This window comes from Nannobrachium achirus (assembly GCF_963921795.1).
Source record: "Nannobrachium achirus genome assembly, chromosome: 20".
NCBI lineage: Eukaryota > Metazoa > Chordata > Actinopteri > Myctophiformes > Myctophidae > Nannobrachium > Nannobrachium achirus.
This window is the reverse complement of record NC_137827.1, coordinates 27790377-27815504: the sequence shown is the minus strand read 5'-3', so window position 1 is coordinate 27815504 and position 25128 is coordinate 27790377. Positions and strand designations below refer to the sequence as shown.

Below are 25128 nucleotides of genomic sequence, written 5' to 3'. Positions count from 1 at the left end.
ATATGTAATGTCTTTACCTTTCTGCAGACACCTGCGTCAAAGTGTGCATATAACCTACTGTAGCGACGATTCTGGACACCGGCGCCTTTTCTTGGAATGTTCATTTAGCATTATAGGCCTATATGGTTATTAACCTGATAATTAATATAAATCAAGGATAGTTGTTCTTTAACCATGCCCTGTTGTGGTATAATGGAAGATACCTTGACTGTAACACTAGAATAAATGTCCAATGTTGAGAAATGAAAACACAATGACTGCTCATTCTGGTCACTCGTTTATATGCCTTTGATGCTATTAGTGGGGACTGTTGGAACGGTAACTCTGAAGAATTAACCCCAAACATGATTTCCCTGATTTGAAATGACCACAAAGGGAAACCTACACACACAGCCTCTTTGCAGCCTGGAGCACCTCCCACTCCCACAAAAGTGAGAGTGGATTGGGGGGGGGGGGGATGTATGGGGGGCAGTGAGTGACTGAGAGCTAATTTGCATGCCGAACGGCGTTCTTAATGTGGATATTTATTTAAATTTAATTTCGTTCCCGCACACGGTGCACTGTAGGCTTTTGTGCCAAAGTCATATTAACCCTCCGACTAGTTAATATGCAGCGCACGACGTAGCCCACGCGCCATGAATATTCATAGTTATATGCGCGACTCGCCGTCGACTCTTCGCTCCTCCCTCCCCCCCAGCTGATGATGATGATGATGGTGATGATGGCTCCAGAGGCGTCAATTGGGTATGGCAAGCTATGGCAGCTGCCATACCTGCTTGGCTACAGGGGGAAATAATAAAATGTACGTTTCATTGTGCCTCTTGCTAAGGTATGGCAACATGACTGGTGTCTCGCGCGCGTGCAAGACACCAGTCATGTTGCCATACCTTAGCTTTTTCTGAACTGACGCCGCTGGATGGCTCAATGGAGGAGGAGGCTTGCTACCGGAAGACCACGTACCCGGAACAACCTAACCTATGCATGGAGCAGTAACAACAGCAACACTCAGCCACGTTCATGCTGTCAACTAAGCACAGATACAGCAGGTCGCCTCTGGTTGTCTTTTACCTTCTGTCGCTCCTCGCTGTCGCTGACATGTCAGATAAAACGCAGCTGCCGGCCAATAAAGACCGCGCTCTGAAGGGGAGGGAGGACAAAATGGTCGTGGCAGGTAAATTACAGACAACACTCTATAACAGTGTTTCTCATAGTTTCTCAAATTTCAAGGTCTCCCCTTAACTCTGACAGTGTACAAATGGAACCAAATTTGTTCCATTTGTACACTGGCAGAGTTACAAACTTGTTATGTGTCAATTAAGACCCCCCTGAAGTAACCCACAAAGTCCCTGGAATCCACTTTGAGAAACACTGCTCTATAACACTGACTGACTGACACCTAAAGACACGTTTTTGTTACATAAACACCTCAATATATGTTTGATAGAGCCATTACAAGATGGTCACGATGGTGTTTGAATCTGTCCAAAGAAGCGCGATTATTTCCTTGTGCGAAGCACGTGAACAACAGGCCAACGTGAGGATTGTTGTCATAGGCTATTCTGTTGGTTGGTCACTTATTAACCAATGAGAGTTGGTCCTGATGCGAGTGTAGTTACCATTGTTGAGGAAAGCCTGGTGGCGAGGTTATGCATTTAGATGCAAAACTGCATCTTTACAACTTATTAGTATTCTTTCGTTCCCGTTATTTCACCCTGGACGTTAGTCAGAGCCAGTGTAACTATGCACAGGAGTGCTGTGTACTGCCCACCAGACTATGACAGTAATCGTGTAATGAATCAAAATGTGTTACTTTTTGCAAATTAAAATGGTAACTTACACAAGGAATTTGATTTTGGGAGGTTGGTGCCTCACAAAATCAACAAAGTATTGTAGACAGAGTTACTTGCAACTAGATTTGTTTTACAAAAAGCAAGAGGGGTTCTGGGAAGTTAGATAAATAGAGCCAGGTAGATGACTTGGGGCGGAGCTAAGGGCCAGGTAGGTGCCGTGAGAGCTGGTAGGTGGAGAGGGGGGTCGAGTCAAGGTGTGTTTCTCTCTCTCCTGAACTTGTGTTGTTCCAACACCATGAATCTAGAGTTGCAACCTCAACCTTTGACAGCCCATACATCCAAACATAAAAGTCCAATCTGATTAAACAACATTAAACTCACCAACATGGCAGCTGTACTTAAATATTGAATTATCCTCTTTATATCTGCAAAGTGTTTGTTTCATAAAAATCTACCGCAGACATGTTATGAGCTACTTTCTCTCAATAAATTCCACGCAGGTGATTATTTTTCAAGTGTTGGAGTTTGGTAGCGCTCGTTCTCAATAACGCAACTTCCTGCTGCCTCCTGCATTATGTGCAATTTATAGAAACAGGTGGTAGACAGGACCGTTGAGTGATTTCCAACAAGTTCTTCAAAACTCACAACACACTTTACTGTTTGGATTTATGGGCTGTCAATGGTTGAGGTTGCAACTTGAGTTGCAAGTTGCGGCTAGGAATCGGCCTACTTCTTACATTTGTGCTTTTAATAATAATTAGCTATTTTGTTGCTGCGTGTTCATGCTTTTTTTTGTGTGCATACTTTACCATGCATTGATGCATGGTACAGTCTGCCTAGACTCCACCACTGGTGACCTGATTTTTTTGGTTTTTGTTTGTTTGTTTTTCATTCAAGAATTTCTCATGTTTGTTTGTCCACAGAAGATGCAATTGAACTGCCCTGCTGATGAAACTAGACATAAACAAAAGGCATTTACTTCCCCAGCTTCATTCTCCCCACGCTTAGTGTTAAGGCTACAAAACAGTCATTTATCAACCCAGTAATTCTGAAATAGTAAAAAATGTAAGGATGCCATTAAAATGATATTGAAACTTTGACTTGCACAATAATGTTGCACCATTAAGATTCAGTAACTGCTAAAACATCTTCATAATGGCAATAACAAAACTGCATTTTCTGTAAGTGCTAATTAGTGGGTGACATTTCTGTGAGTGCTTAATCCTTAAAGATTTGTTTTATCCTGGTGTAATTATAAACAACATGCATTATTAGGCTCTTGCAGTGTATCCCAATGGGCTTTCATTCCCAGCTCAGAGTCAGAGCCAAAGTATGCAAGTGTGTTGTATGTAGAATATCTGGTTGGTGGCTCAGAGTCAGTGCTTGCCTAAGTGTCCAAATTCAGGGGTCATCAATATGTCCATAGACGGACACATGTGTCTGTGGCAAAGACTTGTCCTTGTCCGTGGCACATTTTATATTTCGTTTTTACCACATGTTCTCATTGTGATAATAAGACCCAATTTCTGAATGTATGTCATTATCTAGGTTTTCTTCAGAATATGACACTGATTTTCTGCAGTATGACACTATGGCACATTAGGAGTCCACCAGTACAGTGGTTCTCAAACATGTTATTTTCCAGTACCCCCATAACTCTTGAGTGTGTACAAATACAGGTCCATTTGGTTTTATTTTTACACTCTCTTGGTAACCTTTTTTTCATAGTGCGGTGTTCCTACAAATGTATTCCCTGCTGGATAAAAATCTGTTCTACTTCTCCCGCTCCTTCGGTTGCGCTCGCAATAAACAATATCCAAACAAAAACATGCGTTCTGACAAAGTTATGCCTATTAAGAGCGAGTTAAGATCTACACTCTAATTAGGTTTGTTTCACTGGGGGATGTAAACAGACCTGCACCGCATGACGTAACTTTCCTTAAACGCAGCACTTCCGCCAAATTCGAGCACTTCCGTTTAGGCAACGCACAGCGCAGGTCGAGCCCTGGGTGCTTAGTTACAGACCTGTAATGGACCATTTGGACCACCTTCAAAGAACCCAGAATGTCCCTCTCGACCCGCTTTGAAAACCACTACGCTATATACCTGGCCTGGCTCTTCGTGTGTTTCTGGTAACATTATTGTCCGCTCATTTGTATGTCCATGGCAAAAATGTAATTTTGACAAAAATGTCCACTGCAAGCCAGCATGGCATTGACCACTGGTCCAAAATGAACCACTTTCACCCTGGCGTCCCTATTTTGGGCATAGAGGCAAACACTTTTCCCAATTTCCCAAACAATTCACATTATTCACAAATGTCAAACATAGCTAACATAACAGTTCTACAAGCTCATGTGAATGCACTGTGATGCATTGTGGGCTATTAGGCCTACAACTATAGCCCTGAAAGTGGGTTTAACAGCACTTGTTTGAATGCTTTTATAGGAAACCTGTAAGTAACTATGGATGGATGCATGGCAGGAAAGTAATGATGACAGGTGAGAATGAATGCATCATGCTGGGGTCGGTCTTGCACTTAACGGTCATGTTATCTGTGGATTAATTGGCTTGTTGGCTAGCTACAGGAGTCTAATGTCCATCTCTAATGTTAGTAACGTAAATGCTACTTATGTAGCCTCGGATAGCCAGACAATATCGCTGTGTGGATATTAGTCTGGATCTCCTCAGTGCTATAGAATTATTGAATGCTTTAACCAGTGAAACATAGCAGATGTACAAGCTCACAGCGCTGCAAGCTTGTAGATCTGCTATTTTTGAAAAAGTCATAAAAATGTGTGCAAATCTTTGAATATATGTATTTTCAAAGCGAACGTTTGTAACTCAAATTTTGCTTCTGGGTGGTCCCTGGAACTAGATATTTTGAGATGGGGGTCCGTGGCCAAATAAATGTCATTTTTTGGGTCCTTCCCATGAAAAGGTTTTTAGAACCACTGACATAGTAGTCTCTCAAGAACAGACTAACTGAGCTCCAGTTTAGTGAAAAGGACCTTTTCTTTGACGATGGCTGGCCAGATTGCTGACATAGAAACATAGGTTTTTTGCTCCTTCCCATGAAAAGGTTTTTAGAACCACTGACATAGTAGTCTCTCAAGAACAGACTAACTGAGCTCCAGTTTAGTGAAAAGGACCTTTTCTTTGACGATGGCTGGCCAGATTGCTGACATAGAAACATAGGTTTTTTAAAAAATCTTAGAAGGATTCAAAAGACACTTATAGAATCGGGTCAAAATTTGAATTTTCACGATTTTTCAAAAATAGCAGATCTACAAGCTCGCAGCGCGGCACCTGTGAGCTTGTATATCTGCTATTTCTCAATAGTTAAAGCATAAAATAATGACACACAATAATGTGTACCTGTTCTAAATTAACTCATATGCTGCCATTTAACAATACCTTCGTACTCTTTAACTGCCATTCGTCTCCATAGACTTCCATGTAATTCATAGTGCACGGATCATGCACACCCATGCCTAGATAATGCACCACGTGTGTCCACATTGCTCACAGCTTTCAAACAAAAAAATCCGAATGGAAATCCGTTCAGGCATTCATGAGATAGCAGCCATTATGTTTTACACTGTTGTGAGCTTGGAGGTCTGCTACCTGAGTTGTATGGGGGTTGTATGGGGGTTAAACAAGCAATTTCGCGATCGCTATCATGCCTACTAACGTTTTTGGGGTCCAAAAAAAATTAAAAAAAAAAAAAAAAAAAAAAAATATATATATATTTACGGGATTCACGGGCGTGGCAGGGTGGTACAACGGGATTTTTAAGGGATTCACGTTTTTGGCAGTTAATGAGTTAACTCATTGAGTGCCTATCCCGAATTAGTTTGGGATATATGATCGTATCACAGGGTGCCGCCTATCCCGAACAAGTTCGGGATATAAAAAAAAAAAAAAAAAAAAATTTTGATTTTTTTTTTTTTTTTTTTTGGACCCCATCAAATCTGGTGAACATGATTTCAATCGCGATTTTGCATGTTCCACCCCCATACAACCCCATCTAACATACAGGGCAGCCATGTTTGTTTACATAACATGTAAAACATAATGGCGATTATCTCAAGAATGCCTGAACGGATTTCCAATCGGATTTTTTTGTTTGAAAGCTGTGAACAAACTGCACAAATCCACTCCAATGCAATCCAGGATTGCATTGGATTTTTCAGAGCTCATTCTTCTCTGTTTTTTTCCCATGCATGAGGTGTGCAAGGTTTAATCATGGCTAAGTTGACGAAAATAAGGCTTCTAAAATGCTTGGTAGCCAATAGCTAACTTCAAGCTAACTTCATCCTCTTCCTGTACATGCAGTCATGCACAAAGGAAAGTGTTCAGGCAAGTCATGGCTGCAGGGCTTCTGCATATACCAGCATATCTCTATGGGATTTTCTCTGGCCACTGGGCGCCCTCTAGTGGTGAAAGGGGTGGCACTAAATGAGTTAAGAAATCTTTCTGGGGAGTGGGGACCCTCTTGAAGTTGCACAAAATAATTTCACAAATGTTTATGCCTGGTGACAATAAACTGAAGTTCAAGTTGAGGTTAATGTGATTTTCCAAAGCAGCCTACATATCAAAATATATATAAAATCAACTGGAATCAGTATCTGCCAATACCGATATTCCCGATCGATCGTCAAATCCATAAATTCTTCTATTTATTGTGTTATTGTAGCAGCATTTATATATTTAATGATTCTTCTTACAAAACATTGACATTGTATATTAAGACATAAGGAGATTGCAGGCTGAGGTCCTTTAGTATCCAATTCAACTTGTAGGAGTTGAAGCTGAGGTTACATTCAGTCCCACAGATAAATATTGTGAAAATAGCTGATCTAGCTTGTAGATCAACAAAGCCGATAGAGGCAAAGCCGATACCGATCAAAGCCGATAGAGGCATTATCGGCCGATCGCAATCACTCACCGATCAATCGGCACATCTCTAATTAAAAAAACAACAATAATATGTTTGATGCTGTAAATCTTAAAGCTATACTGTGTAAGTTCAACTAGTGGTCAGTAGCGGTATTGCTTTTTTCGGCCGTTTTTCGGCCGGAGTCGTCGCGGACCACCGCCGCGGACCACCGGAGCGGCGCCGCAAACCACCGCGACCGATAGTAATCCGTGGAGGGGTAGAACGCATGGTAGAACGTAATTTTCTGGCCAGGATTTGTGGATTAAGAGGTTAAAATCCTTCACCATGGTAAACACTGTAGCCAAGCGGAGGCGCTTCCTGGAGACCAGAGCAGATAAACTGTGATTGGCCGGTAGTGTACCATGTGTGCATGATCGGCGATGTGATTGGGCAACGTATACACAACGTATACAGATGATGCAGATTACGTCATTTTGGCGCGAAATCCGGTCCACGGCCAGGATCATAGAAAACATATAAAGAGAAGGCTTCAGAAGCTGAAAATAACGGAGTGGGTGTTCTAAAACTTTAGCGATTTAACAGTTAGGACAATTTTAAGATTTGTTTTATAAAAAAAGTTACATGGTACAACTTTAAGCTTAATTTATGCTCCATCCACAACGCATTGGGAGCTTGTAGAACCATCAATTTACTATAAATCAGGCTTCGCCTCTGCCTACCCTCTCTCAATAGGGTAGGCAGTGACATCTTGGTGTGGTATGTTCCACAAGACCGCTAACTACAACAATACAATATACAACATAATAACAGAGATAATACTAAAAATACATTTCAGCCTGATACTTGATATGTTAAAGTGCTTTTTATAAAAACCTCTTGGCAGCAATGGGGAATGTGTAGTAATCATGGGGCGGGTGTAATACATCAAGTATACACAATCTATTCTATGTACAAACAAGATTGGTTAAAATGACATTGTATTCCTCAAAATAAGTCCCAGATTGGAGCTTTAATACCAGGTGTAAATGGGCTCATAGGCAAGTACTGAGTCATCCAGATATTCAATAGCACGCTCACGTACGTTTGCTTAGAACACGGCGTGGGAGTGAGAACACATTGATATGCGTTGTAGGTGCTTGGTAGAAGTAAAACGCGCAAGAGACGGGGACAGGTATACTTACATAAACCTCTATAGATTTTATTATAAAGATATTGCAATAGCTGCAGAAGTCGAGGTATGCCGCTTGTCCAAGATGATGTACATTTTTACAGTGTGAATGATGCAATTTCTTTAACTTTGTAGAGCTGAGAATAATAATGAAGCTGTGTGAAGATCAAGGGGCTTTTGTGCATAAAAAAGTGATTTATCAACAGAATCGCAAGGGTCCTCTGTAATGGGTGCCAACGATTCAGACCGTGAATGTACAAGAATATAAAATAATTCTTCTGTGATTAAAAACAGAAGAAAAAAAAACTTTTTTTATCCCTGCAGGCATTTACCTCTCAAACCTGTGGATAGAGATTAACGCGGATTGGGCTAAATCTGTCGGCTGATAAGAAGACGACATTCCCCATCTCCTATCCCCCTCTCTTTCCTATTCATCAGTTTATCCCTCTCTCTCTCTCCCTCTAACAGAGAGTTACAGTACACCTCTCCAGCTCATCTCGGTCTCCCTATCCACTGATCCTTCATTCCAGGCATTCACACTATATTATTTTGGGACGGGAGGGTGTACATGGAAGTGTGTGATAGAGGAGGAGCATGGTGAGAGTTGAACCCGGTGCTCACCCTCATCGCCTACTCTGCCTTGAGTGGCCGCCGCATTGCATTGTGGGAGTTATTGGAGTGTGTGTGTGTGTGTGTGCGTGCGTATGGGAGGTAGCGGTGCCGCAGTGTCCAGGGGTCCATCTGGGCATTATGCGCATGAAGGCTCCGCCCCGTCGTAAATTCCTGCTCCGTCTGTCGGAGCAGCTCGGAGACACCGCATGGCGGAAATCTGTTCCTCCCCTGTCACCGTGGGGGGGCAGCCTAGGTGGGGATGGGGTTGTGTTGTGTATTTGTGTGTGTGTGTGTGTGCGCGCTAGTGCGTGTGCATGTTCGTGTGGCCGTGTTGTGATTCAACAGAGTGCCTCTGTTGCGTTGGTTTGGGCTTGTGAGAACATCTATTTTAGGGAATGGCAAAGACAAGTCCAATTTCAGTGCCTGTGCTGTGCTGTGTGTGTATGTGTGTCTGTGTACACACGGTGCCCATGCATGCTCATATGTTCTTGCTTGTGTGCGGGCATGTGTCCATAGGTGTGTGTGTGAGTGTGTTTGGCGTGTGCACAATGTTCCTCTCTGCTGTGATGACCACTGCAATGGTTCGTGATCTACTTCAGGCCCTGTTTACCTCAACCTTTCTGGTTCCTTGCTAACATAAAAGAAATGGCCGATCTACAAGCTAACAATGCGTTGCATCGTGATCCATTGTGAGCTTGTTGGTTTGCTATTTGAGGAAATCTTTTATTTATTTTTGTACTTACATTTTTCAAAATGTTTTGAAGATCTTCGCCTATAATCACACGCCCAATATAGAGCAGTGGTTCTCAACCTGTGGGCCGGGACCCTCAGGGGGGTCCCCAAATTATTTTGGGGGTTCCCCAGATGATTAACTTAATGTGCAACATTGTTTTCTCACTCAACAGACAACAGTAAACAAACCATCATACAGTTTAAGTGTAGAGAAGGTATCTGCACATTTCTAAAGTGACAATTTAAGGGCTTTTAATACCTCTAAAATGACAAATTAAACATTAGCCAAATTGTCAAATATTAGAGGCAGAAATTGTGGATATATAGGCGTTGTGAGCAATGAGCATGTAGATCTGCTATTTTCACAATAGAACCGCGTTATACAAAATGTAATGCCTCAACTCCATCAGTTAAAATATGATTTTTTTGGGGGTCGTGGCCGGAAAAGGTTGAGAACCACTGATATAGAGAGTACGCCAGGTTGAAAGTGGTAAAGGCTTCTTCTTGCTCTGTCCGCGTGTCTTTCCTCCTCTCCCCATTCGACCTTGGTGAGAATGATCCAGTGGCAGATTGCTACATGGTAGGGGCACAGCAGTCATTATTTTGAGTCAGTGCGCCATAGACTGCCAATATCTCTCACAACCAGGATGGAGGGGTTTGGGGTCAGCTGACTGAAATCAATCTTTGTAACATGGTTCTCTATAACTCCTAAGAGCAGTTTCATTGCAAGGATATATTGCTGGCATTACATCTCGCCAGTCTCCTAGTCTCCAATATGTTCAAGAATGGCCTAGGTTTATATTTTTTTACCTCCTTTTTTTTGCCTTTCATACAGAGATCAGTTTACCTCTCAGAATGAGAGAATGCAGGAGAAGGTGACAATGAAATGGAGCACAGTACAGAGACTAATGGGATTTGCTCATATTTAACAGGGGTATGGCTGGCAGGCACATTTCTCCTCATACATTTCCCTTTGAATCCACAGTTAAAAATCATCCGTGTTGACAAGGGGGATGTCTTCCCGGTTTCCCTCCCGCCAGTCGCGCTCCAGAGTAGATACTGTATTCTAGAAGGCCCAGGGAGGATGTGCCTCCATCTTGCTTGAAGGGGCTGGTGGGAGGGATGGGGTGTGTGTGTGTGTGCGCTATAGTAGGTAGTCTTCTCCATAGCAACTGTTTCCGTTGCTAGGATACAGTATGTATGGAATGCATGGATGGAATGAGGGTTCTACTCTCCGGAGTCTAGACGCTCTCTGCCTCAATGAATAGATAGAAGCTACGTGCAACACAAGGACAGCTGTCATCCAACCTCTGTGTGTGTGCGTGCACATGCGTGTGTGTGTGTGTGCGTGCGTGTGTGTGTACGTACGTACGTGTGTGTGTGTGTGTGCGCGCGTGCGTGCGTGTGTGTGAAGGGGGCATGGCAGCCAGCAGCTTCAGAGCCTGCAGAATTTGTCTTCCTTTGACTTACCTCTTTCTCTGTCCCCCCAAATCGGACCACCTCCTACCAGCTTCTCCCCTCTCCTCTCCTCCCCTCCCCTTGCCCAGCTCTTACTCCCCCTACCCTTGCTGCCGTACAGTAAAGGGTAGTTGGCACCGCTATAAAGCGCCAGCCTCTCCCTTCGCCTCGTGCCTGACACTCTGCCAACCTGTGTGAAGAGAGAACGAGAGGGAATGGGTGTTGGAAGGTAATTGAACGGCAGCCGGGGAATTCAACCCTTCCGTCACCGGCGCCTGGTGCCCAGGGATGGTGCATTGGTGCCTCTCCTTCCCCCCGCGTCTCTGAGAGAGTGGAGCCGCAGCAGCGACACTCGGACTTCTCTGGCTGAGGAAACGCAGGACCACCGCGGGCGGAACCAGAGGGTAACAACAAAGACTAAATATCCTCTGAGCTGTGATAAAGACGGTGTCGTCCGCCAAAGCAAAACAGATTGATCAATTGCCGTACCCCCTTTCACCGAAGGTGACAAATCGCGAAGGCGGAATGGCAGAGCACAGGGCGTTCCGAAGGTCTTGGGTCGGGTCCAGCCGGCTGCAAAAAAAAAACGACAACGGCTAAAAAAGCAACAAAAGCTGACCCAAGTACTCCGCCTGTGGTTCCCGCTGCACTGTATAGCCTACGTTGCGCTTTTCAGATATACTCGCGAACCCCCCACCAAATAAACCCCCAAAAGATTTATTTTTCCAAGTTGGCAAAAAGAAATCCCATTCACGTGTTTCTTTCTCCCCCATATTGAGACGGGTTCTTCCTTTGTGAACTCAGCCACTCACCCAGCCCTCCCCACTTGGTTTTTTGTTCTTCCTTGCTTTCCTTTTTGCTGGCGTAGTGAGGCAGCGTAGTGAGGGTATTCACACAGTTCTTTCGGTATTCGTGTTTGTGTGTATGTGTGTGTGTGTGTGTGTGTGTTGTGGGCGCTGGGCTGGCAGGGGGTGACTGCTGGGTTAGACAATGAAAGGAGCCAGCCTGGCACTGTCTGGATCTCTGCCAGTTTCTCCATGGGAGAAATACCCACAGCAGTGGTTGGTCACTCTGTGTGCGTGCGTGTGCGTTTGCATGTGCACATATGTGTGTGTGTGAGAGTGCGTGTGTGTGTGTGTTTGTGTGTGTGTGAGTGAGAGAGAATACTTGCATGCCTTTGTAAAAAGAAGAGTGAAAAATGATGAGAATACAGTGTAAGGAAAGAAGGTGCAGAAATGAGAGCAGCTGACAGGGAGAGTGGAAAGGAGAACCATGTCTCTGTAGTCTTCGTCATTTTTCTTTCCTGCTCCTTTATTATTTTGTGCTCATTTGTTGATTTGTTTGTTTGAGTGCTTGGGCTCTTTTTTCTTTTAGCGCCCAAAGGAATGGAGGCCTGGAAGCAAAAAGAATCTCTTTCTGCCTCCCCACTACACTCATCTGTTGCTTCTCATTGGCTATTTACTCCTTTTATTGGTTTGGCAGCCTTCTCTACTGTCCTCTCCTCTCCTCCCCCTCCATCGTACACAAACTCAATCCCTCGCTCATTCGCTCTCTATTTCTTTGTCCTTTTGGCAACTTTGATGATTTATTTATTATTGCTTTGGGCAGAGAAAGAGAGATGAAAAAGATTACTTACTGTTCCTAAGTCACCCCGACCAGCCCTATGGGCCAATGGCACACTCGGTACTGTCCGTGGCAGAGATTTGGCTTTGATAGCACGGACACTGTGCCCGTCAACATGACCTAGGAGTGCCAAAGAGCATGCTGGGAGAAAGCCTGTACTGGCACAGCAATATAGTGTACATAGGGGACTGCCTGAGGACTGCTAGGCCTCTGTGACGTCTTAGAAGACCTCACAATCTGTTAGCCATGAGAGCACCGGCAATTTTGCCTTAATATTAAAATGCCTCGACATGGCAACACACGGGGATGATATTAGCTTATGTAACGTGGTGTTTCTGTTGATTTAGATCTTCTCAAGAAACGTTTTCGGTGGTACTACAGGTTATTGGAAAACTATGGGCTTTTCCAGTAACCTACACGTTTTCGGGGAGCCTGCTGGCCCACCGGTCCAGGTTTATATACCACATAGGCTCGTTGTAGCCTGACAGTGTGTTGCTGGTTCGATTCCCGATCCCGACCAACTTTGCTGCGTGTCACTCCCCATCTCTCTCACCATTTCCTGTCAGTCTACTGTCCTATCAATAAAAGGCATGAAAGACCAAAAACATATCTTAAAAAGAAAAATACACTTTTTCAATGCATTTTCTTTTCATTGCCTCCTTCTTGTTTTCCTGATGTTAGGCCTCAGCCTAAAGGTCTGTCCATAGTATCTCCGAAACGTTGGGTGAGTTGGACTTTCCGACGTGCACATTTCCGAACTCTCATTCGGTCTAATGCTTTTCAGAAGTCGCGAGTGATGTAATTTTGTAGTGGAACCGGATCTTTTCACCGAAAAGGGCGGTTACGGTCAAAGTATGGACAGGCCTTTAGGCTGGGCAATATATTGATCTATATTGTTATATTAGACTAGATCTCTATAGACTCTTATGGGATTTTGGGTATTGTAATATCATGACATGGTCTTTTCCTGTTTTTTTTTAATCACTTAAGCTATACTTTACATGCTGTTGAAGCTTGTAGATCAGCACAGAACATTTTTGTTATCATCACAATATCTATAGTATATAGAGGTATTTAGTCAAATATAGGTAGCACTTTGCTCTTGGCCTGGGGAGCGCACGTCAATGGCAACAGAATATTAGTGCAGTTTTGACAGATTACACAAAGCCTAGCTTTTGTTTAGAGATTAGACATACACTACAATGCATTATTCCACGTTACTGTCACACACCATGACACTAACTGATCAAAGTGGAGTCACACATGGCATTCTCACTAAACAGAGATTGCTGGGGTCTGCCTAAGCCACGCATGCTCTGTGCATGTGTGCGTGCGTGTGTGTGTGTGTGTGTGTGTGTGTGTGTGTGTGTGTGTGTGTGTGTGTGTGTGTGTGTGTGTGTGTGTGTGTGTGTGTGTGTGTGTGTGTGTGTGTGTGTGTGTGTGTGTGTGTGTGTGTGTGTGTGTGTGTGTGTACGATGTATGTGCATACTCTGGCACTGAACCCCGTGGCCTGTTTATCCGAGGACTAATATTAGTGGTTGCAGTGCAAACCAGCCATTGCTCAGTGCAGATTTACATGCTAAGTCACCTCAGTCTTCTTAAGCGCTAATCCTCCCCTCACATCTGTGGACTACGCGGACGCACACACACACACACACACACACACACACACACACACACACACACACACACACACACACACACACACACACCCCTCTTTCTTGTTTAGAGCTCTAATTCCAACACAGCACAGTTGGCATATCGGTGCCACCCGACCCCCCCTCTGCTTTCCAACACAGGGCGTGTCGAGTTTGTTTTACTTATTGGGCATTTTCTGACGCGGCACAGATTAAGGCAGCTCTGCTGTCGGAGTCTTTTTGCCCTGCTACGAGGTTCAGCCAGGAGGGCGTGCTTTTGTCAAGCTCTCTGACCTGCTTCCTGCAGCAGATGGTGCCAAGCCTTGCACGGTATACACTTACATATATAGAGATATCAGATAATTACCATTTGATTGTGTTTAATTGTCGGGTGTGGAAGAGATGCCGCAGACGGTGGGAGGGTGGTTTTAATCTTCTAACTGCCTCCCAGGGCTGAGGCCTCAGCTCAGTGGTGAGAGGGTTGCAGTGGGTGCTTAGCAAAATGTGTTAATATACTGTAGCATCAAAATATACCACTTTAAACGTGGGGGTCCACTGCCAAATACATATTAACTTGGGGGTTGTTGGGGTTCCACTGCTTTGGCTCTGTTTCAGTTGTGTTTTTGTGGGCCTTTCAGACTCTTGCATAGTGTTGTATCTTCATATTGTGTTATGCTTGGCGCATGTGTATTCTATGCTCTGGTGTACACCGTACACGTCCGATCATGCCCCGGATGAGTAGAAACTGGTAGCCCGTGGTGTACAGTGCACAGTACACACCACAGACCCATGCCCAGCTTTGACAACCAGTGTAGACCAGGGGTCTTCAACGTTTTCAGGACCCCATAGCTGAGAGAGAGATGAAGCAGGGACCCCCACTACATAATTTAAAAATTGTGTTGCAGATTTAAAATGTTCATGGATTTCTTATACAGCTTAGACTTGTTTGACAGCACTATCAATCTGTTGGATTAATATATTCAACCACTTGAACTGTCAATACCTACTAGTCTGCTCTTCTTTTCCCTCTAAACCAAACCTCTTTGCCAAAAAATTGCTGATCTACGGCTGATCTATAGCTGATCTATAAGCTCAAACAGCCTCGCGCTGTGAGCTTGTAGATCAGCTATTTTTTGGCTAATGTTCCACTAAGAATAGGGATGCTAGGGTTCAAGTGATTAATGTAAAAAAATTATCCTATCACACAAAGATTTGGCGGCCCACCTGTAGTAACTCCACCTGTAGTAGACCATGAAAACGAACCAAAAGGAAAAAACTACATGGACTAAAGTAACACGAGCGAACACGGTTGATGAGAACAGAACAACGAGGGTTGAGGCGGACTTGTGTTTCCTCTCCTGCAAAAAAATAAAGTTTCACTTTTTTGTATGCTTCCTTGTGAGCAATTAAAGAAACAACATCTTTCTCTTGGGTGTGTGACATTTGTTGTTTGTTCCTCACAGAGCTCATGAAGTAACTTGTTTACAGCAGGTTAAAAACAAGTCTACCAGTGCTGATTCTAAGCACCTGAATGATCATTTCTCCTCCTGTGTCTCCTCTTCCTTCCAGAGAAGCATGTGGTCAATGGCAACCCCATGGCAGAGCCTTTCCCAGAAGGCATGGAGAGCATCATGTTTGGTGAGACCCCAGGAAGCATGCCCCCCTCCATGTGTAGTTGACGGTGAATGGTGTGTGTTGTTTTCCACAAGAAATACATCCACAATATGTAATAATCATCATCTGTTGTCTGTATACTACTGTACATAGATTTGGAGTTAAAATGTTTGACTTTACAATTCTACGGTTGAACTTGTCCTTGACTGGTGCCTGTTATATCGTCACTGTCGGGCAGAAACCTTGTATCTTTCTTGTATTCTTTGTAAAGTAAAGCCCTGCTTCATCACACAAGACTGTCACACAACAGTAGTGAAAATAGCAGATCTACAAGCACACAACGCCTCGCATCGTGAGGAGTTGTGTGCTTGTAGATTGTCTATTTTCACTGTTTTAAACCATTTTAAAAAATGATAACCGACAACGACGATATGCAAGTGAACATTTGTGCGTGCGTGCGTGCGTGCGTGCGTGCGTGTGTGTGTGTGTGTGTGTGTTTCTGATTCACTAGGTATGGGCTGTTTCTGGGGAGTGGAGAAGCGTTTCTGGCAGATATCAGGGGTCTATTCCACCCAGGTGGGCTACGCTGGAGGTTTCACCCCCAACCCCAACTATGAAGAGGTCTGCTCAGGTACTGCAACCTGGGCCGTCTGTGTTCATGTGTAAATGTACTGTGTTCTACCCAGTGTTGGAAAGGACTCAAATACTGTAATTTTTTTTTTGTTTTTACTTTTCAACACTTCTACCCCACTACTCTACAATTATATGAAAACTTTAGTTACTAGTTACTTTGTAGATTTTGAAAAATGGGGCACTTCAGCCCTATATATATTTCGGCCGCTTGAAAATAGAAGATCTACAAGCTCACAATGCGTCACATCGTCTGCTATTTTCAAAATATTGTGTATTGTTGGCGTATTGTTTTTGGGCTTTTATGCCTTTATTGATAGGATAGTAGACTGACAGGAAACAGGGGGAGAGATGGGGAGTGACACCCAAAGGTCGTCCGGATCGGGAATCGAACCGGCGACACCGCCAGGCATCTATGCCTATTTGGCAATGCCTAAGTGGTATGCGCCTGGACTAGTAGGCCAGCGGGAGCCTCCTTGGTTTCATTTCTACACGCCAAATTAAATGATCACTGAGGATTTTATTGTGTAGTGTGTCCTTGTAAGTCAAGCTCTCTAATCGGGGAGCGGTCAGACCAGAACACTATGCAAGTGATTGATATTAACAATCTGGTTAAGGGTAGAAAACCAGCAGTACTCAGGTTTGGAGTTTGAGAACCTCTGCAGTCTGCAATAGTCTAGACTCGATAGTGTATCGACCAATCCTGCAAACTGCCTCGTCTGGTATACACCGTAGGACCTTTCATGCCGAGATCAGTCGGACAGACTAAAAAAAAAAGAATGCTCATAGAAACATAAAAATAGAGAAAGAGAGTGAGAGAAAAATGGTGGAGACAGACACCCAGAGACAGAGGTGGAGACAGACACCCAGAGACAGAGGCAGTATACTGTAGCTCTTTTTCCTCTCATCCTGCTGCTTTTTCACCTTCATCTGCAGTCAACTACTCAGAATGCTCTGCTCCAGATGGGCTGCGTCCCCCCCTCCCCTTCCCATGACCTACTTGTAGGGATTGGGCTCTGAGCAGCGCTGTACTGCGGCGTTTCCCAACTACCGAGGTTACTGTGTGTGAAGTATGGCAAATGGCGGTGGATGGCGGACGTCAAAACATCTGTCTCCCTTCAGCGAAGGCCTGAGGTCTGCTGGCCGTGCTGGTGGAGGATGGCATACAAACCACAGTCTTATTTCATTCCAAATAATGATTTAATGGAGTCCTTTTGTGCATTCATATTGCATTCTCAATGCGCCACCCCCTTCCTCTACATACAGGCTTAATCCCATCATTCTGTTAGCTAAATGTAGAAAGGTGATACATGAAAATAGTTTATTACTATTAGGGTCTGTTAAGGGCTTTGCACACAGATGCGTCTTTTTCGCACGGAAAAAACTGACAATTTCATTTTTTTAAAGGAAACAATGATTCTCTATGACCTCATGCACACCGGCTCCGACCCTAAACCTAACCGGCAGGTGGCTGCGGCAGTGTGTTTTTTTCCCGATCAAACCCATTTCGATTTGTGCGTCTTATGACTCCTTTTTGGATCCGCAGGGCAGATTCCGCACAGCATTGCACACCAAATTCAATGGTTCTAATCATGCAGCAAACGGAAAAAGAAAACGCAATTGTTGAAAATCGCGCCTGTGTGCAAAGCCCTTTTAGTTCTCTGAGTTTAAGGAGTCTTTGGCTGCTAACCTGGGTGCTTCTCCATCGCTGGAATGCTGGCTCTATGGAGGCACTACGTTGGAGGACCAAGACAGGGAGAGGAAGGGTGCTTCTGGCTTGGCAGTCAGACTTTCTCAGTCCAATCCTCCAAGGGCTTTGTGTGTCACCCCCACTTCTTTCTCTCTTTCTCTCTCTTTCTCTCTCCCTCCATCCCAACAAGTCAGAGAGTTGTGGAGAATGCTGGAGAGAAAGAAGGAGATGAGAGAGTTGGGGAGAGAGACAGAGAGAATCATGAAGTGAGGGAACGAGGGCAAAGCTCTGCGAGCAGAAAAGAGAAAGTCAGAGAACAGTGTGAGAGAGAGAGGGAGAAGGGTTGTCTGTCCATCGGCTGAGAGAGCGCGGGCAGCGCTCCATTGGCTGTGACGGAGCAGAGCTCTATGACAACACAAGGCCGAGGAACTGTCATCACCCACCGGGGCCGGGCAGGACTGACCGATAGACGAGTAGACGGGCAGATGGATGGATGGATGGAATGACAGACAGAATGGGGTGAGGGCAGATGATGAGAAACTGTCAACAGAGTCTGGGGACGATGGACGGACAGACAGAGTCAGACAGACAGACAGACAGACAGACAGACAGACAGGAAGCCAGATGGGGGAGGAAAGATAGTCAGAAGTAGATGAGATGGAGAAATTGTCAAGTTTATCAACTTGGGATCGAAAGGACAGACAGACAGACAGACAGACAGACAGACAGTCCAGGCCCGCTAGCCCATATGTTCTCAAACATTTTCATGTCCAGGACCCCAAAATTGGAACCACCCTCTGGGAGTTTAGACCTGTGCGGAGACGTGTTTATTAACTTGAAACATATTTCACTGTAACTCCTTTTGTGTGTTCTGACCTGATGTATGCCAGTTTCAAATAATACATGGGCTGCATTTCTATAGCGCCTTTTATGCAACACTGTAAAATGTGCAGTACATTCACAGTTAGTGGTTCAGGGTCTTGCTCAAGGACACTTCTACACAAAGGAGAAACCGGGGATCATAGCCCAACAATTTCTGACGATTTAAAGGTGTGAGCAACTCTTGACACAAACGTTTTCAGAGATTTCCAAAAATGTTCTAATCCCACCTAAAAGGCTTCAATAGCTATTTTCTCTTTTTGTCGTAAGACAAATCATAAAGGGTGGGTGAAAGTAGCTGACGGCTTTCATGTTCTTTCATCATGAGGTTGGGATGGCGTCTGTAAATGAAAGTCTCCCAACACACCTGTGTGTGTGTGTGTGTGTGTGTGTGTGTGTGTGTGTGTGTGTGTGTGTGTGTGTGTGTGTGTGTGTGTGTGTGTGTGTGTGTGTGTGTGTGTGTGTGTGTGTGTGTGTGTGTGTGTGTGTGTGTGTGTGTGTGTGTGTGTGTGTGTGTGCGCGCGCGTGTCTGTCTGTGTGTCTGTATGCACATGCATACCGTACATAGATGTGTATTACATCAAACTTTGTGCTGTTTTGCATATACCGTATATATTTATCAGCTGAACACAAGCGACACCAGTTCTAGGATGTCTTCAGGATGTCCCTAGGTGTGTTTGTGCTATTTTGTGTGTGTGTGTGTGTGTGTGTGTGTGTGTGTGTGTGTGTGTGTGTGTGTGTGTGTGTGTGTGTGTGTGTGTGTGTGTGTGTGTGTGTGTGTGTGTGTGTGTGTGTGTGTGTGTGTGTGTGTGTGTGTGTGTGTGTGTGTGTGTGTGTGAGAGAAAGACCTTGAGCGGGCCCCAGTCTCAGGATGCCTGCAGGCAGCTTGTTGAAGCTTTGGGGTCCTGGCAGCGGCAGGCAGGAGCGAGGTGCCCCTAACTGTGCCTGTGTGCTTTTGGCAACTTCCTCCATAAATTGCACAAAAAAAAATATATATCTTCTTTGTCTCTCTTTAACCCTATATTATGCTTTGTTGTGCAAAGGTGACAATGCAACACGCTGTGAGCTTGTACATCGACTATTTTTTTACAGTCATTTTATAATCATTTTATAGTTTTGAAATAATCGTGATATTGATTTTAACAAAGTCATATTGTCCCGCCCTACCTGAATGTCTGCATCATTTGCACACACACACACACACACACACACACACACACACACACACACACACACACACCCTAGAGTTCTCAACGGACCTAAAAATTAAGGCCCAGCCCTAACTGGGCCCTACCCGGCCCTACTAGTTAGCATACATTTTAGGCCCTACCCGGCCCGAAAACGTCGGGTCGGGTATGGTCGGGTCTATCACAGAGTAATAGTAATATAAAATATATTTTCTTTTTTCATTGAGCCTGAGGCCCTACCCAGCCCTACTAATTAGCATACCTTTTAGTCCCTACCCTACCCTAAATGTCGGTCGGGTTCGGGTATGGTTGGGTTCGGGCAGAATTTGAGAACTCTAAAGGCCACTTTTAACCAAACAGATTCGTGGCCGAATCGGCGGCGGATAGCGGCGGAAGGCGGCGGATAGCGTCGGTTGCCGAACGGGAGCTCATCGTCAGGTTTTCGGCAGCGGGTCGGGAACGTTATCGACCGAAAACTGGAAAACTGGACTTGCTCAGTTTTGTTCAGTCGCCCCTGGCCGTCGGTAAGATTGAGGGAGTTGAATAGTTTGCTACTGTTGCAAAACCAAGCCAAAATAAGCCAGAGACATTTTCCCGTCGCATATTTTTACTAAATACCATATTCTCAATCTCAACTCTCAGTTCCTATTCCAATCTGATCCAAAGCAAAGCTAGTAAATAGTGCAGCAGCTCCCCGTGTTGTTGTTCTTTTTTTCCCCCTTCTCCTCTGCATGGAGAACACACAGTGCCTCCGGGTATGGTTGCCAGATTCTGTGAGTGAAATAAGCGACCAGGTCTATGAAAATAAGCCCAAAAGCAGCGACCAGTTTCACCTCTGAGCTCTATTACATTAGTTATTTTATAAAATAATGTTGAAAGCAAGGCCAAATAAGCAACTACACTTCAGAAACAAGCCCAAACAAAAGCAACCCACAACTAGCAACATTATAGGAAAACAGGATCAACGTTGCTTATAACGAGCAGACCCTGGCACCACTGCCATACAGTAACTACAGTCGGCGTCGTCTGAAAAAATAAAAGTGCTTAGTTTTTTGCAGTTCTTTGCAGTCTGTGTACAGTCAGAAGTAGTCTCCTGTAGGCTGTTTGGTGTGGAGACACCTTAACACACACACACACACACACACACACACACACCACCCACACACACAAACACTATCGGGTTGAATTTCCTGATTGAGTTCATATTAATTTCCCACTCTCCACATCATTCTGTGTTTTGTCTATTTGTTACCATACTAGTGGAAACCAATTCATGTTTTTGTTTTTGAAAAGTTTCAAGTTTTCGTTATTCTTTTTAAGATTTTACTCAAAATGGGGCTGCCGTGGTTAATGTGGTTATAATGACTTTGAGCTGTCAGCTGCTGCCCTGCAACATTTATGGTGAAAACATGAAGGAGGGGAGCAGAGAGAGAGCAAGAAACTGCAATGACATCGAGTGCTGTTGAAATATTCAAAGAGAAACTTAAAATGCACATGATTTCAACTTGATCAAAGGAAATGTGTGTGTGTGTGTGTGTGTGTGTGTGTGTGTGTGTGTGTGTGTGTGTGTGTGTGTGTGTGTGCGTGTGCGTGTGTGTGTGTGTGTGTGACTCTTGTAGGTCTCACAGGTCATGCTGAGGTGGTCAGGGTGGTCTTTTCTCCTGAGGAAATCAGCCTTGAGGAGCTGCTTAAGGTCTTCTGGGAGAGCCACGACCCTACACAGGGTACAGTAGCGATGCACACACACACACATGCACACATGTTTAGACACGCACACACACACACACACACACACACACACACACACACACATACATACATGCATATATATACGCTCAAACAAAAACTGTCCCTAGGGACCCATGGTGTATTAGAGCAGAAGGATGATGCTCAGAGTCAGACGTGTGTCTGAATGTTCCTGTGTGTGTGTGTGTGTGTGTGTGTGTGTGTGTGTGTGTGTGTGTGTGTGTGTGTGTGTGTGTGTGTGTGTGTGTGTGTGTGTGTGTGTGTGTGTGTGTGTGTGTGTGTGTGTGTGCGTGCACATGCGTGCACGTGTGTGTGTGTGTGCGTGTGCGTGTCTAGGTGTGTGGTGTGAGCGAGAGGTCTCATGGGTGTAAGCCATTGCCAGACAGTAGTAATGTGTCTGAGATCCACCCATCCATGGAGAGACGCACCATACCAGCCCCGCTGTGTGTGTGTGTGTGTGTGTGTGTTTGTTCAGGCTCCAAAGCTAAGAGTAACCATGTCTTGTGTTTGAGTGTGTGCACCATGAAGCATGTTTGGTTGTATGGTCGACCATGGTGGCGGCATCCATTCAGTAAGATGTGTTCGTTTAACTCTGGGAGTGTGCACCTTGTGCAGCAGACAACGCAGAAAGCCACTGCTCAGTGACTGTTCAAATAGTGTCAGGTGCTGTGTCAATATCTCTCACATATCGTTGTTGTCGGGTGCAAACCTTGTATGTCCAAAACCGTTCGTTTTGCATTTATCATTTTAAAAACGATTTAAAATGGTGAAAATAACTTATCTACAGGCATGCAACCTTGTATGCTTGTAGATCTGCTATTCTCACCTCTTTTGTGCGACGCTTTCATATGATGAAGTAGGGCTTTAATTTACCAAAAAAGATACACATTTGAAACTTGGAGATACGAGGTTTCTGCCCGACAGTGACGATGTGCTACAAAGTGAATAATTTACACAAATCTCTGTGAGTGAATGAGGGAGTGAGTGTCTCCGTCGTGTATCTGTAAAACCATCCAGCCAGTCGCCTTCATATTTGGTGTGCTGAAAATGGCAAACCAACACAACCTTGGACACAGGCCAGGCAACATCTACAGTAGTACACATGTGCATGCACGCACGCACCCACGCACGCACACACGCGCGCACACACACACACACACACACACACACACACACACACACACACACACACACACACACACACACACACACACACACACACACACACACACACACACACACACACACACACACACACACACAGTTTGAGAAGAAGTGAGGGACAGGGCATGAACGACAAGTCAGGAAGGTATACCATCTCCAGGGCTTCAAATCTGACTTTTTCGGTTCGTTCCACGCAGAACAAATATTGTAATGTTTCTTCTTCCATGCCCAACGCAATGTTCCTAAACCGGTTACAATAGGCAGGCAGGAGCGAGGTGCCCCTAACTGTGCCTGTGTGCTTTTGGCAACTTCCTCCATAAATTGCAAAAAAAAATTATCTTCTTTGTCTCTCTTTAACCCTATAGTATGCTTTGTTGTGCAAAGGTGACAACAAATATTGTAATGTTTCTTCTTCCATGCCCAACGCAATGTTCCTAAACTGGTTATAATAAAAATAAAACGTAGCCCACTGTTCTTTTCCACATTTCTAATTCATTATAGTTTACCGTTTTTCCACCATAGGTTAGCTGAGCACAACATTTGAATGCTTTTTTCTTTTCTTTTTTTCCCTTTTTTTCTCAGGAGCACCTGCTTCACAGTCGTACACACATTCACACCTGGGAGCTGCCCAGTACCACAGGCTTATAGAGCAGCTCCACTGGAGCAGTTAATGTATGCAATATGCTCAAAAACACAGGACTGTTTATGTGCTGCTGTTAATGCTAGTTCAGACAGGCTAAAAATAAATGGCATGTGTTTTTTTGTTTTCTCCATTTGAAAATGCTTCTACGTTCAAATCTCTCCTTTTTATAATTCTTTGACAGTATCTGGTAGTTATTATAGATTACCCTAATGTGCGGACTCGCGGGATCCGGCGAAAGTAGGATAAAAGATTCAAAAGAAAACCATGCAAAACCCAATAACCTACTATTTGACCCAGTTCTGATTGGAACCGGTGGTGTATGGGTGTACCATAAGTTAAACAGTACCAGTCAGTCACTGAGAAATCTCTCTTCTCCGGGTAAGATTTCAGTTTCTTAAGTTGCAGGCATGATAGATTTACCCTCCATTGCTTGCCTTTTGACCTTACTGTATGTATGTAGAAAACAACAACAACAACATGAAATAAAACCCTCTGTACTGCATTAATTGACCTAGCCTTATTCAAACTTGTAGAAGTACTGTACCAATGACAAAGCGCTAGGTGTCATATTACTCAGTGCACACACACACACACGCGCGCGTGTGTGCGTATTCGGGGAAACCTAAGCTCTTTATACATATCCCTATATGACCCTCTTCTTTATACCTTTAACAGTAGTGAGCTCAATTTACCTTAAAGTACCATGCATAGTAATACATATAAGGACCGCAAGTCTACACTAGAAACGGAGGGGGAGAGAGATTTCTTCTGTTTGGTCCGTTTGGTGTCCGTTTTTTCTCCCTGTCCGTAGGCTAGCGAACAACACCAAACCCGACGTATTAAAACCGATGAAAAACGTACGCACGCATGAACTACCCGTGGCGAACTTTTGTCAACCGTGGGGGCAGTAGTGAAAAAAGAGTGAAAAGATGTTGTTCTTACACCTCTATGATACCAACATGGAAAGCTCCGTGGCTTGAACGCCGTTCTCTTATTGATTAATCACCAGATTCAAGAGTGGGGTCTACTTGAGCTGAGAGTGGGTCATTCAGCCAAAAGCCGTTAACTGACACAAAGTATATAAAAAGACTATGTTTAAAATGTTATTTTCTGCTCCTTGTAAAATATATTTTTTGTTTCTGGTTCCTCTGACCGGGTTTTTGAGCCCTGGAAGTGCTCACTCACCCAGAACAGAGGGGTGGGGGGGGGGGGGGGGTGCATGATGAACTGCACACAGACACAGGGGAGGAGGGTGAGTTGGATCAAAGATTCATAGGCCCGACCTCCAGCCTTCAAACAGCCTCACTCTCTCTCACACACACACACACACACACACACACACACACACACACACACACTCCACAGAGTCACCGACATTGCCCCCCTCCACGTCAGCGGCGCTACATCAACGTTGCTAGGGCTCTCTCGTATATCAGCGATACTCTTCGTCTCCTCGTGCGCTCGCTGGTGTGTGACCTAAATATAAATGTCACCCATGTTAGTGCTTGTACCGCCGCTATACCGCTACTACCCACCCAGCAATACACTCATGCAGCCCCACCCCGCCCGCCTCCCTCTGCGCTGAAGCGTTTGACGGCCTACACAGTGAAATCCGCAGTGTTAATTTATTCATTCGAGGGTTAGTTTGGGGA

The 25128-nt window shown here is 44.5% G+C and overlaps 1 protein-coding gene across 1 annotated transcript in view; it reads left to right on the top strand.

Annotated features, from left to right (window-relative positions):
• Window positions 1–1012: 1012 nt before the first annotated feature.
• msrab (methionine sulfoxide reductase Ab) overlaps window positions 1013–25128 on the top strand; it is a 64796-nt gene continuing 40680 nt past the window's right edge. The window contains exons 1-4 of the mRNA XM_080750428.1: window positions 1013–1171; window positions 15493–15561; window positions 16049–16168; window positions 21543–21647. Coding sequence (XP_080606554.1) covers window positions 1018–1171; window positions 15493–15561; window positions 16049–16168; window positions 21543–21647 — 448 coding nt within the window. The 5' untranslated portion in view covers window positions 1013–1017. The remainder of the gene's footprint in view (window positions 1172–15492; window positions 15562–16048; window positions 16169–21542; window positions 21648–25128) is intronic.